Source organism: Orbicella faveolata, unplaced genomic scaffold, assembly GCF_042242905.1.
Source record: "Orbicella faveolata isolate gen_17 unplaced genomic scaffold, um_ofav_v1 contig_15, whole genome shotgun sequence".
Taxonomy (NCBI): Eukaryota; Metazoa; Cnidaria; class Anthozoa; order Scleractinia; family Merulinidae; genus Orbicella; species Orbicella faveolata.
This window is the reverse complement of record NW_028301542.1, coordinates 4,037,436-4,052,513: the sequence shown is the minus strand read 5'-3', so window position 1 is coordinate 4,052,513 and position 15,078 is coordinate 4,037,436. Positions and strand designations below refer to the sequence as shown.

Here is a 15,078-nt window from a genome sequence, read left to right as displayed (position 1 = left end):
GCTAAATCGAATCATTACAGTAACTGAATGAAATACGTCACTCGATACCGTCTACAGAAGGAGTTCCCCCGTATTAAGTTAATAAGCAGGTTGCGTTTCATTTTTGGTGATTAGGTAATTAACAAGAACGGAGGGATTCCCCTGGATGAGCTTACGTCATCACTTATTCGTATCAGTTTCCCATGTTTCGTTTGGACCAATTACGAAGAGGGGCCCGAGAATAAACAATTTGCTCGCGTTCCTTCCAACTAATCCGGAAATTTTCAAGTTTTAACAGAACAAAATATGGATGGCTCACGCAGCACGGGCCATAAGGGCAAAAGTGTGTTCTTCCTACCACCTCTTGAATTTTGAATTCGCTTTGAAAATGCGCAACCGTTTGACTGGTTTGAGTCATTTCAAATATAATTTTCAGGCTTATCAATGACGAAGCTAAACGTGTGTGGATTTCACGAGATCAGGGTGTTTACATTGTATGCAACTGTGAATTTCGCTTAAGGTTTGGGCTAAAGCTTAGCACTGAAGTTGCAATTGACAACTCACTGAGATTCTTTCTACAAAACCATAGGTGGGGGGATTTCATTTTTAACGCATCCAGACCTCGGTCCGCCTCGGTCTGCCTGCGAGCAGACTTTCTTGAATTTTCCGGCCCAGGTTTTCTTCCTTTACATATTTACTTTTGGATCAGCCATTCTAAGCCCTACCCTAGTATCGTCTAGTGTGGCACATATCGCGTGGACAATGTTTCTCATAACCGATGGGCGCTGATTGACTGATTTTTGACACTCTCTCAGAGTTGCATCAGCTGGTTTCTTGAAGGCGTCATTCAGAATTCTAATCGATGCGGGCAGGCTCTTCTTCCTCTTCTACCTTCATCCTTTTTTCCCCACGAGGAACCTGCTCTCAGGCTGTATTCGTATGCATAAGGTTGTTTCTCGTACGTGGGAACAACACTACAAGACGGATAAATGCCATTGGCGGCTCTTGGTTGCTGACAGTCCTGGAATTTGAATGCAAATGCAAATGCGAAGCCTTGAATGTACGTGAAAAGTACATTGGGTCCTTGGGAAACATTGAAATATGAAGGAAAAGGAGCAAGTTGCCAAAGGACTTGACAAAAACAATTTGACACGAAGTGCAAGAACTCAAAAAGTATTTAGACTTGAACAAATCTTGCAGTTATTCTTTAAAACTGAGCATTTAGTGACACATTGTAATGGTATTTATCAAGAGATTGATAATCTCTTGGATTTATTTAGAGGATGGAGTCTCTGAAAAATTGGAATTTTATCCTGGAATGACCTTGAAAAATCCATGAATTTGTAGTACAAGCCGTGTTCTCGGGAGCGTTTGACTCGAAGAGACAGTTGAAATACACGCTAACTAGTTCAAGCTAGTTGTTTTACATAAGCTAATACATTTAGTAGGGTGAATTTATGGTTAAAACTATATGCGACTTTTGCTCGTAGGATGTGTTGGCAAATTACGAGAACAAGATAGATTATGCTTTCAAGTTGTCGACTTCAATCGACATAGCCGCGGTAAGCAACAATGATTCCCGGAGGAGTACTCCCTTATATGAGCTATATAGGTACGTGCGGCCCCAAAGGGTATGGTTTTTCAGCCCTTTTGGTCATAAATGGGGTATGGGTATGGGTATATATTTTAAGAAGAAGCCACTTTTTCATCATTATCGAAAAGAAAATTAACAAAAGCCCTTCACAAATTATGTTTACGGTAATTTAACATTGGTCTGAACTAGGGAACTTATCTTAACGCATGCAGGTCTGAAACAGGGTTTTGATTTAATGGTCAGGTATCAAATAGAGCGTCAAATTTTTGGTCCGGTCATAAAAAGGTAGGGAAAATGGCAGATTTTGGTCATAAATAGGATAAGGGTTTTGGGAAGCGGACCGCACACCCCCATTCAACTTTTCTGGGAGTACCCCCGCGGGAGTGATTCTCAGCCATTAGTAGCCGTTTTCTCCCATTGCAAACTTCCATAGTACAGGACAAAAGCGTTTCTTCTTATATCAAGAATGCACTGTTAAAAAACGTTGAAACTTTCCTCACTTTTTTTTCCAGGGCATGAAATATCTGCACAACAGCCCTGTCAAACTGTATGGTAACCTGGCCTCTTCTCGCTGTATGATTGACAGTCACTGGGTGGTGAGCATAACAGACTGGGGGACTGCACAATTTTAAGGCAGGACAGGAAAAGGTTGAGTGTGACGTCAACAAGATGTACGCAGGTAAACAGCTCCCCCACCCCATCCCCTCAAGAACTAGGGCGTTTTCAGCTTGTTGTTTGGTGAGCCACCCTGGTTATGAGATGAAAGGCAGGGGGGGGGGCACTTGTGTTCATCACCGTGAAAACGCTTGCTTGAAATATCTATATTTCGAAACATTCAACCTTACTTTTATATCGTTGACGCCAGCAAGGACTGCCCCACTAAGTCTACAAAACGTTTACTCAACCCTGACACCACCCCCTGCTCCAGGGACATAAAAATAGTATTTCTTTTCGATATCTGGTAACCAGCAAACTCCATTGCTACAGTGGCTGATGGCTGCAACGGTAAACTTAAGAGCGAGAGGTAGAGAGATCTTGCACTCTTCTAGTGTTCTAGGGCGGGATACGTCGCTCTCTTTGTGCTTCTTCACACCTAATTGAGTAAATGGGAAGATGAGAAGTTGATGAGAAGCCTAACATAATCCTTGGTTTATTCGCGATTGACAAACTTCCCATCAGGGGATGTTACAATACTGCAGAGTAAACTGCACGCACTCATGTTGGGGGGCGCGGTGCCCTTGTCTCTGTTGTGTTCTTGGGCGAGACACTTTACTCTCACAGTGCCTCTCTCCTCCCAGGTGTATAAATGGGTACGCCAAATTTCGATGCTCTGGGTGTAACCCTGCGATGAACTAGCATCTTATCCAGGGAGAGTAGAAATGCTCGACCTTTCCGCTTACTGCTACAAAAAAGCGGGATGCGTTCCGCCGGTATGGGACAGTTGGAGCTTTGTTTTACTTTACCTTACCCTTGAAAAACCCTAACGAGAGAAAGGTACTAAAACTTGCTGCTTATCCTACCATTGTCACTGATACATCTACTGCGGACAGCTCCAGAGCACATCAACCTGAGTAAGGCGGAGCGGGAAGGATCGTCGCAGAAAGCTGATGTCTACAGCTATGGAATCATCTTACAGGAAATTGCCACCCGGTCAAAACCCTTTCTTGACGGTCCTATGAGACCTCGAGGTAAAATAAATGCTGTAACTACACCCTTCGCGTCGGTTGGTGTAAACATTTTGAAAAGGGCTTATGCAAAATTCCCAACATCAGTGAAATCGCAGTTTACATAGATTGTACCTTGTCGTTGACCAGAATGCACAAAACATTCCCTACGTCAGACCAAAACAGCCATTATTTATACTCTGTTTCAGACTAAAACTTTAGAAAATCATACTCTTTGGCGACCCAAATACCGGGGGGAAAAGGTACTCCCTTATACGGGCTATATAGGTATCTGCGGCCTCAAAGGGTAGGGTTTTTCAGCCGTTTTGGTCATACAAAAAAAAGTAAATAGGTTATCGATTTTGGCCATTTTGGTCTTAAATAGGGTATGGTTTTAGCACTCTAGTCTTGAATTGGTCATGTTTCTTAGAAGAAGCTACTTTTTCATTATTATCAATAAGACCGTCAAAAAAAGCCCTTCATAACTTATGTTTAGGGCAACTGTGTCAACTACAGAGGTCATAAATAGGTTATCGAATTTTTGGCCAGGTCATCAATAGGGTAGCAAAAATTGCAGATTTTGGTCATAGATAGGGTAAGGGTTTTGGGAAGTGGGCCGCACACCCCTACCCAACCTTTCTGGGAGTAGCACCCCCGGGAGCCTATATAGGGGAGTTTACGACAGCGTAGGTTGCACAAATTAAAATTCGCTTCTTTCTACTAAACAAACAAATCCATCCCAGCTGTTTTTGTTTCGACCTACTTCTCAGGAGACAACCTTTTCTTTTAACTTGCAACGTTTTTGTTAGAACCTTATGTTAGAAGTGAGATAAATCTTCTCCTCTATCATTTTACCAAAGGCTTTTTTTCGCCATCATAGTGGCCGACATTTTTAAGGCTATCGACTGACGACCCCAGCTCCTTTAAAGGAGCTACGTCACAGTTTGCGCAACTTCAAAAGCTTCGCCTAAATTTTTCAAGTTCGTCGTTTATAATCCGTGTTAATTTTCTCCATCCTTAACGATCCTTGTCCCTTTATGGTTTATTAGCATCTCTTTGGTGTTTTTCAATCTCAGAAAATTCTTAGAGTGGCTAAGCATGGCGTTTATGGCAAACGACAAAAATAAAACTTTTTACGTCCGTCTTCAGCTGTCTGCACAGTAGAGGGAAAATATTTGTATTTGTTGTGAACAGTAAGAGATATTTTTCTCTTTTTGTCTGATTTATTTAAGGATTAGAAGAAAAGAATAAAGAATCAGAGGTAATCTTTGCCGTTTGCCGTCTGCCGTAATCGTCAGGTTTCCTTTAATATAAAAAGGTAATTTTGTTCCAAAATAACTCAAACTACCGTGAATGAGCTCCTTTACGAAATATAAGACAAGGTTGGAAATGCGACTGTTTAAATTTGGCGCGAAACTATTCTGGAACCCAGTGCTACTCGCTTTTAAAAATCTCCGTTACAAATTTGCATTACAAATGATTCCAAGAGCTCGCGCTAACGTAATTATTATTCATCCCAAGTTCAGTTTGTCGCAGCCTTCGTCGGTTCTTGTTCCCTTTATATCTGAAAAGCAAGAGCAAAATTCCACCATTAAGCTGGTAAAACGGGTACATGAAGTTAATACAAGAGGGCGGACATAATCCTTTGCGAGGCACCGAATTAGACGAAACCATGGCCGGGAGCAACCGTGTATTCGTCCAGAACTGATGGTTTGGTGGAGATGCAAGACACGTGCTGAATAATGGTGGCCAAGTCGAGCGTGTTCTTTCCGAATATTGCTGTTGCTTCTTCGTAGAATGTTTCTCAGGTTGGTAGAATTACAGAAATCACTATTAAATTAGTTCATATTTGTTCTTCTTTAGTTCTCAGTTGTTTCGTTTGTCTCTGCAATGTATATGCTTTCGCTATGGAAGTTGTTCATTTTGCTTAGTGAAGATCTGTACTACTCTTTGATTAGCATAGCCTGCAGGTGAAGAAAAGTTTAGGAGAAGAGCAATCGATAAACCAAAATGTTCACGAGTCAAACAGCTTCGTTCATTTTTTGAAAGAGAGGATAATTGAATCGCTTTGAAGACTTCTTAAGGTCCAAAGTTAACATTTAAGTACGCAGCATCGCTTGCAATCGGTGTACAATCCGTTACACGTTTCATATAAGCATATTGTTTTTCCGACCCAGGCTGTACATTCTAGCTTTTCTGTCAATTTTAGGCTTAAAATATTCTTGTAAATATTCTTAGATTATGCTGCGTATGACAAGTGGCAATCACAAGTGTTTGGTGTTTAGATTCCGTTAAATTAAAGTGATTTTGGAGCCAGACTGCGGGCAATTTAGCCTTATATGACATACACAACGTCATGCAGAAATGTTGTTAGCTGTTTTTGTTGTTTTTGGCTAGTTTTGGCACAGTTTAGTTAAAAACCCATTATTGCATTAACAAATCTTTCACCCACAAAATTATATCCTTTTTAAAATTTCAGCCTCTAATTTCTTGAAAAAATATATTCCTATAAAAAAGAGTGTGTTTTAGATTATGAACTCTGGAGAGCGTACATTTAGTGTTTTTCATTTGAGATAAAAAGCACTGATTTATTACCCGTTCTACCTATCAATCGTCGACTTAAGGCTTGTAACTGTAACAAAAGGTGCTCGGCATTTTACAACAAACCAATTGCCATGTGATCATATGTTGTTATAATAGGATTTGAAATAGTGTTGTTGACGACTTGAAATAACATTATATTTTATATTGTAGGATTGAAAAGTGAATGGCTTAAAGATGGGACTACATGACGAAACGTTACCAAACCAAAGGTAAACATTTCGTCATTTATGATATCGACGAACTTTGAATAGTTCTTACTACAAAAAAAGCTGCTGTTTGTATATCTCTATGATTCCTGATTACCATTGTCGCATCACGTTGAGAAATTGTCGTGGCTTTTTGTTTTGAGGTCAGGGCCGAGGATTAAAAGTTAACCGGCCAAAGTATTCACTTTTCTTGAAAAAACAAAAGGATTGTCACTGCTTATGTTTTGTGTAGTTAAAGATTATTCAAATTCAGACTCAAACCTGACGGACAAAAAATATAAACAGAAAACGTCACCGACATGTTACAAAATTAAAATCAAAATTCTCGCTAATTCTGGGTTAGCTTAATTGGGCTTTGGACAACCCGGCCATCAGTGAATCAGTTTACAGATGTAAGATTGCTGTAGGTCTGTGAAAATTGTTTTCTGCTCAGTGACGAGTCGGGGAATTTCATTTTATCCATGAATGGAAATCATTTTGTCATGAAATCGTTTGATTAGGAGCATTGAAGAACAAGAATAAGAATTTTACAGAGAACAATTTGGAATAATTATTTGGAGTTCCTTTTGAAATTATTCGGTTACGTTAATGTGTGATGTGTCGCGTGACACATCGCCCTTATACATTTATTATTTTTTGTGTAAAAGGCTGATAAAAGATAGTTATTAGACAGACGTTATTTTGAAACAGATGAAAAGATGAAAATATAAGCTGAACACAGTGTTTGACGAGTCTGATTTTTCGATTTGCCTCAGGACCAAGACGGGAGTTTAGAATTTAGCCAAATTAAGAAAAAAAAGTCTTGAAAATTCGTATGCAGCTTTATCTAGGTTCTGTTTTAATTTCGCCCGAAAGTTGTTTTCGTTTTGCACATTTGCAACCGTTACCTTGGCCAAAATTACATATTATGTGACCTCCGCTTCAATAAAGTATTTACCTTTTACCAAATAGTTCAAAATTTATTTGGTTATTGATTGATGTACATGTCTGGTACGGTGTTCGGGGAGTATCACTGAAATAATTATTTGTTTTGACTCTTGTCTTGTCCGTTTGATTTCTAAAATAATTTTTTTGATTCCCAAAATGTTTCCAGGAAGACCGGAGTACCATAATTTACCATGCTATAATTTGGACAAGATTTCAATCAGTGTTTATTTCTTGCAGCTGAAATAATTTACATGTAAAAATTTGTTTGGGGACAGAAACTGATATATCTGAGTTCGTAAATTACGGGATGAAGTTGAATATTTGTTGTTTAAGACATTTCTTCATTTGTAATACGTGTTTGTTTATTTTTCTTTGTACAGGAGCGAAGAAGTTATCCACGCCATTGATCGTGACTAAAGATGTTTCAATTAAGGACACAAAGTCTCTTAGCTGAATTTTATCCATGCCGAATCCACGGAATATATTATTAATAAAGAACGTAAAAGTATTTTCGCTGGAAATGATACGCGCTTTTAAAAAGGGGCCAAAAGAGTCGGAAAAAAAAACGAAGTCTTTTGACAGCAATACTGTCTTGGATTAAAATATTTGCTCTTTCAAAGCGACCGGAAAAAAGCAGTCGAAAAAAGAATTTAAGTCTTTTTGCGGAAAAAATGTTTCTTGGTTAACGATATTGCCCTTTTAAAGAGACCAAAAAAGTCGAAAAAGAAAAAAACTAAGTCTTTTGACGTTAAAATTGTCCTTAGAAAAAAAAGTCTGCGGTTTTGAATGGTGTCTGGTTTTGAGTCAAAAATGTACTAAGTCTTTTGGCGGGAAAAATCTTGCACTGTGCAACGGATTTCTCTCATCAAAAGTCAAAGTATACGTTTGATTTCTGGCTGGACTCTTTTCAAAAGTGCAGAATTTTTTTTCTCTTTGGCAACCCTACATAGTCAAAAAATAGTAAAAGAGATGGCCTACATTTCGACTAGTTTCCAGGCCCCTTTTTAAAAGCGCATTATTTTTTTAAAATATACTCAGACAAAAAGACTCAATTAAGACTCATTTGTTACTTGCAACCGTTTGTTTATTTCAATTCTATTAAAATACTTAAAGATTACAAGTTGTAATATTAATTATTCACTGCACTTTCAGGTTTGATAAAGTGTCCAAAATAGCGGTGAACGGTATAAATAAAGATAATTAATACGTTATTACGAGAAATCGCGTTATCGAAATTAAGAAGAAAGACGCAGGTGATATTATCAAATATCTGCGTCACTAATGAAGACTACATTTTCTATTCGAGTAAAAGTTGTACGATGTTTTTACAAGTGGTATAAAACTGTCTACCAAAACCAATGATAAACGTCACTAGCAAAAATCGTTTAACTAAGTCTACAGCTGCTGTTCGATTAAAATTTATCCCGGGTTTTTATAAGTAGTGGGAAACTGTCAATTAGAAAATTTAAAACTTGATGGTTGATTAACGGTCCAATTCAAGTACGAAATCTCTCCAGGTTTAGAATAATTCCTTGTTGACTTAAAAGTTCGCTCGCGAAAGATGTGCGACATATTTTCAGCGAATAAAACACAAGCGCGGACCAATTTTATTAAAAACTACAGAATCGCAAATTATGGTCAGAAGGCAGCGTTATAATGTTTCTGCCACAGAATGTTTCGCGAATGCCAAATTTAAGTGCCTGAATAGATTTGCCACATCGAAATTTACAACAACGCAAAGTTTCACAGAGATTTGATTCAAACTCGACAAAATATAAACATTCAAAAATTGCGATTTTCACAAAGAAATTTATCTGCCAGTCGTTGAAAGATTATAAGTCAGTTTTCCTCATGGCTGTAGCTTTTCATTTAACACAATATATTTAGAAATGTCATGCGAAGTTTGAATTATGTAATTGCATGATTGTGCCGTCAAATAGCAAAGAAAACTATCCAACAAAATATAAATTGCGCTGTATGGTCGAGAAAAGAAATTCAATTGACCTTCAATTTGAATGACAAATGGTCCGCGCTTGTTTAACTCTTTCAATCTTGAGTTATAAATTCTCTTACTGATTGCCATACATTTCTCTTAAGTTAAGTTATAAGAATTTGATGGGAGATCAAGAATATATTGCCGGCCAGTTGAAGGTTGTCTAATCTCCTGTATAGATTTTTTTTTTAGGAGAATTTGATTTTTACCACTCTTGGAAATGAAAGGCTTAAATGTTTGTAACGATATCAAGGTTTCTTCTTTACCTATTAAAGAACATACAACATAATCCAGGCAAACATCATTGAGAGTCTACCTCATGTAAGAAGGCATTTATCGTCCACCACAATCCAGTAGGTTCTGCGTGGATCCACGAGACCAGAGCTGAGAAAGAAAGAAAACACGTGCATGTCAATATTCTTGATTACCCGGATGTGAAAAAAATCAGTTAAGATGCGCTGTCTTAATTACATCCTTTCGGGATATCTTAAACACACGAAATTGTTTCTCATCCCACGTAGAAAGATTAAGATAAAACTAAGAGTGATTTATTGCCGTTGCGTGTTGCAAAATAATGTACATAAGAAGTAGAAAAAACACAATGCTTTATTTTATGCGTAACGGAGTTTGCTAAGACACGACATTTGACGCAAGTAAATCTTGCACACGATATTATGTTGACGGGAGGGGACATTGGGGGAAACCCAGAGAATTGGGGAACCCCCGGTCGGATATTGGACTCTTGAAAAGACGAGAACCAGAAGCAAAATTTCCAGAATTAAATTAGCTGTTGATTAGCGTGAGTAATTTTTACATAGTTTAGCTCGGATAGTGGGAAATTCAGAATTCCTGTCCCACAATTGTGGCGATATTAAAGAGAATGCAGACAATTTTAGAAATCTTTGGATTATAAGTTGTTCGCTTCCTAATATTAATAGAACGAGTAATTATTAAATTTGCCTTCCAAATTTAAAACCAATATGGCGGCAATGATCGCGTCCGACTTAAGGTCATTCAAGGTCAGGCGGAGAGGTGTGAGATAATTGAGTGAATCACCTCAATTAAAATATGAATTGAAGAATACAAATATATATCTTTTGGGGGAAAAATCTGCTCCCTGAAAACAGTAAGCTTAAGCTAGCCTTCTGAGTAACTAACTCGGGAAAAAATTGGTACATTATTAGAGAGCTTAAACAACCCACGACGGCAACGGCAAACAAAAGGCCACCAAACAAAAGGTTTAATAAATAATGGTAATTGAACTGAGTGGAGTGCAATTTGGTCTGAAATCATACGCGTGATTTCAAAATCGAACGAGCGCGCAGCGCGAGTTCGATTTGAAATCACAAGTATGATTTCAGATCAAAATTGCACGACATGAAGTTCAATTGCCACTTTATTAGATCCATTTTGAAATCGCACAATTTTATCGCCTTAATTTTTAGACTTTTGGTGTATTGTTCCAGTAGCCGGTTTGTTAAAAAGAAAGCGGAACCGGAAACGCCTTTACGTCTCATTTAGTATGCAAAACGATGTCATGTGACGAAAACTCATCCGAGCATGACAAAGAAACAAGCGGTTTTGAAGTCAGAACGAAAATAGTCTGCTTCAGGTATAAAAGTTCAATTCTCGTCGCCTGAATCAATGATGGAAGGTCTTTCTTGTTTCTGTGGTTGAGGCTGAGACTTTTCATTGTCTTTGGAGAAGGAATTTGAAGGTGCATCCTGCGTAATTCTGCGATGGATTTCTTTTGAGTTGTGAAACTCCCTCGAGTGCACGATGCCCAGTGGATGGTACGGTTTTTTTCTTTCATACCGTTTAATGGCATGATTTTAAGGGAGTCCAGCTCGTTATCATCTCCGTTTCTTTTTGTGACCTCGGCGAAGGACTCAATACTCAGGACCTTGTCAAGTTCTTGCGGCGCCATTTGTTTCAAGATATTTCCAAGATGGCGGGACTAACAGCTTCGTAAGACGTTCATTCATTCACTGTTTTGTGGAGCGGGGCGTATTTTGACTATGTTTATTCACAGCGACAGAGCTGAGCTCTTTTGTTGCTTCGTTTGAAACTACCAGAAACCTGGAAACATCTACGTTCTTGAGATGGCCCTGAATTTGTTGTTGTGTGGTTTTCGTCTGTTTATGTTTTACTGGACTCGGTATCATACGGATTTTGAGCAGATGTTGAAGAAAAATCGCCAAAATATTCGCCAAAATGGACACTGAAGGTTGGAAACTTCCATTAAAGTTGGTGTTCAGCCTGAAGGAGCTGATAATCGTCATTTAGAAACTGTAATTAATTACATTCGTCAAGTTTTTTGGAAAAAAAAAACACAATAACAACAGAGTTTTGGCAATACTAGTTGCTAAATTCTCCACACAATGGCTTTTTGCGTTTCATTTTCCTGAAATTTTATTGTTTACTTTAAACTAATATTGAAATCTGATTTGTTGTTTTGTTTTACTGTGCCATTCTCAATGGCTGAGAAAAAGATGCGATTTAGAGCAAAAAATAGTGCGATTTGTGAATAAATCGCACCATTGAGAGCCAATCAGATTGCAAGGATAGCCAGTGATTTCAAAATGGATTTAATAAACAGAACAATGGCTGTGCACGTGCGTTATAATTCTTGGTACATTTCTATGCCGTCCTCTGAAAAATAACAGCGTGAAATGACCAAATTCTGCGTTGTCTAGAGAACGTAACCACTTTTTTTTTTTAAAAAAAACATTGTATTTCAAATTTATCGCTGTGTCCCAAATATAGTTTTTGTGATAGTTTTGATAGTTATAAACAAAGTAAATGACTCAAAAGTATCCGCGAGATTCGTAGGTAAAATATAAAGTCATCTTTAAATCGACGTTGTCCTCGGCGTCAGCGTCGCCGTTGTGGTAACTTAAACTCCCTGCTGTCTTAGGCAATTGCACGATTCCAAAAATTCAGAGCTTTCCTTTATATTTGCTTGCGATTGGTCAAAATTGCAACGTGTGAATACAATCAATACAAGACAATGATTCACGTCAACAAATACATCAAATAAATTTCAGAAATATAATCTCCTCGAGGGTTACTTTATATCCTGTCTCGAGAAATTGAGCAATATTCATTTGGCCTCTAGCATTTATCAATTTTTACCAACCGATCAATTCTACGTAAACTGCAAGATCGATTTATGTACAATAGAATGACTTCAACTAAATATGACGTATGAGCACTGGTATCGGTTAGAATAACATGATGTGGAGTGATATGTAGGCGAGTGTTCACCCTAGTCATTTTAAGGAGGTTCAATGTAGCTTTTTCTGTTTAGCCTTAAGGTATGGGTTTTGAAAATAAAATTTCGGTCGAAAGTCTATCTTCGAGGTTTGCAAAGTTGTACCATAATAATCGCTTATAAATAAACAAATTGAAAGTTCCAAGAATTAATAGTACTCTGTTATGCTTCTTTAGATCATGCCAAATGGCATTCTAAGCTCTTTACAGCAGGTTAAGTCTTGATATGTAATCGCTTCGATTCAAACTGATTTCCTAATTCCTGCTGTAGGATTCTGATCTTTGAGCCTTGCGAATTTTGTTTTTAACTTGTTTTAAACTTTAGAATTTGGCCTTGCTGGTATAGTATGATTAATGAATAGTACTTTGAGAGCGATAAACTCACTACTTTCGTTTCCGAAGAAGACGTTTCCTCACCGCGATTCATCAGGCTTTAGAATTACCACTCTACAGATCACAGCTACAACAGTCTACAAGAGGTAAATAAAACGGCATGAGTAATGGTACATTAATGAAGTTTTACGGGAAACAGAGAACACATTACGATATCCCATATAAAAAAGGCAGCATCAATAACGTTCATTTTTTATATATATCAAAGAGGTTTCCCTTGAGGAGGAACCTGTTGTATGGCAGGAAGTAAATATTATAAAAATGGAACTTCGCTTGCTTGAACTGGAGAACAAAATTATGAACCCCATATGATAAAGTTGTACTCGTAGATAATACGAGCAAATACAATCAACTAGAGGACACTGTCTTGATCTACTACCGAATTCTCAGAACTAGCATTGAAAGGAATATGTGGCAATCACAAAAGAGAATTGATATTTCAATCTTAGGATAACATAAAAGAGTTAAGTTACCTGAAATAATCGTGTGTCGTCGGATGGATCTCAGTTTCTATGGTCGCTTCTTTCCTGAAAAGAGAATCAGATAAAAATAGCATTGAAATAACTTCTTTATGATTGTTTCTCGTATTGTCGAGGCATGCAAACTTCGCCAACAGTCTCCCTCCCCTCCCCTCCCCTCCCCTCTATTAATAGACGCGTTATATAAATGATATACATGGATTTTGGAAACAAAAATTGCTGGTCATAATGAAAATGATATTAAAGAAATTTAGTGAACTTTTTCGGCAAGTTGGGCGACAGAAATGGCAAATGAATGCTCAGTTGTTCAAACGAAAAATGTAACCCACATAAATACATTTCGATTCAGTTAGCAAAGTGAATAGCTCAGTGCTTGGGAAAAACTGAAGTTGCGACTATTTCGAACAGTCCTAGACCGTTTTGCGAGAGAATAAGCTATATTAATAGTGCTAAATACAACATTACCTATTCCATGAACAGTTCTTACCTCGTTGAGGATTTCAACAACTTCTACCGCGAACGCGTGTGAGGCTCGCTCAAAGTAAAGTTTCTGTTCAGGCAGGTCTTTACGTTTTCTCTCAAGTCCAAACGTAAACATAATCCCAAACTGAACGGCAGAATTTTGAATTGCAAGTCGCAGAAATTTGTCAACGTGGTCGGTAACACACGACCGAAGAACGCGGCTCTACAAAACGTTTATCACATGCATAATTTGCAATTTAAATTTTCAACCGTTTGCGATCACGTGAAAATTTTTTTTTTTTTTTTTCAGTGTAATAATAGCTAGTGTTCTAATTAGAATTTTTAACGGGTTTTTTCATTTTTTAAAACAACTTTTCTCTAAGAATTCATTGTATTTCAGGAGGGAATAAATAAAATCTTAAGATTATAATTAATTGACTCCAAATGTCTTGCCTCCTTTAATTTTTACATTTCACAGCTAGTACAACTACGCTTTTTGTAAAATTCGTGCGTGTCTATTCAATAATGTTGCAAAAAAAAGCTCTGGTCTGAAAGTGCCTATGAAGTAAAAAATAATTGCTGCTGATTTGAAAGGCTTTTCAAAGTAAAGAAGAATGGCGTCTTCCGTTTTGGAATAGCTTTTTTTGTTTTAGAGATATTCACGCTTTTGTATTATAAGTGATGACGTCATAGATGGTTCTACTAAAGCAGTTCAACACTCAATCAAGAATATCTCTCGAAATATTAAAGCAGTGTTCTTTAAACTTGGCACCAGAAATGTACATCACAAAAGAAACAAAATGACACCCGTCGTGCCGTCGCCATGACAACAGTTATGCCGCTGGTCCTGTTTTAATTAAAACGAACATTACCAGATTTTATCTTAAACAAGGATCATCCACTCCCAGCAATCTAATGGGGAGAGTTAAGACAATATGGGAATCGTGTGTGTTCCCAGCAAAACCCTCTGTCCCTTTTCGAAGGGTTGCAAATTGGCATATTTGGTTTTTCACAGAAAGAGACTGGAGCCAAAAGTGTTGGCATGGCAACAACACAGAAGGTGTCATTCTGTTTCTTTTGTGATGCACATTTGTGGTGCCAAGTTTGAAGAACACTGCTCCAATATTTCTAGAGATATTCTTGATCCAGTGTTTTACTGTTCAAGTGGAACCACCTATGACATCATCACTTTCCTCATTTGCATAATACAAAACCGTAAGTATCTCTAGAACGAAAAAAGATATTCTAAAAAGGGAAACGCCATTCTTCTTTACTTTGATAAGCCTTTCAAAGAAGCAGCAATTATTTTTACTTCATAGGCACTTTAATAATTCAATTAAACTACTTCTCCGTCCCAGTATTTCAATATTTGGTGGCCGAGAAATTTCATCATTTGGTTGTCAAATCTGGAAATTAGTTATTTCAAAACAAGATCAAGGTGAACTCTTATCTTAATCCTCTCTTGGTTATTTTCAGTTTGATCTCAGTTGGTGTCGAATCTGGA

The 15,078-nt window shown here is 37.6% G+C and overlaps 1 protein-coding gene and 1 long non-coding RNA gene across 2 annotated transcripts in view; one reads left to right on the top strand and one right to left on the bottom strand.

Moving 5' to 3' along the window:
* LOC110064876 (atrial natriuretic peptide receptor 2-like) overlaps positions 1-5,046 on the top strand; it is a 40,997-nt gene extending 35,951 nt beyond the window's left edge. Inside the window, exons 11-12 of the mRNA XM_089288028.1 lie at positions 1,470-1,541; positions 2,086-5,046. Of these exons, the coding sequence (XP_089144154.1) occupies positions 1,470-1,541; positions 2,086-2,205 (192 nt within the window). The 3' untranslated portion in view covers positions 2,206-5,046. The remainder of the gene's footprint in view (positions 1-1,469; positions 1,542-2,085) is intronic.
* A 4,170-nt stretch (positions 5,047-9,216) lies between these two features.
* Positions 9,217-13,803, bottom strand: LOC149113192 (uncharacterized). Its single transcript, XR_016206701.1, has 4 exons — positions 13,600-13,803; positions 13,107-13,160; positions 12,626-12,710; positions 9,217-9,351 (listed from the first exon to the last, which is right to left on the bottom strand). It is a non-coding gene; the product is annotated as an uncharacterized LOC149113192 (long non-coding RNA).
* Between the last annotated feature and the right edge of the window lie 1,275 nt (positions 13,804-15,078).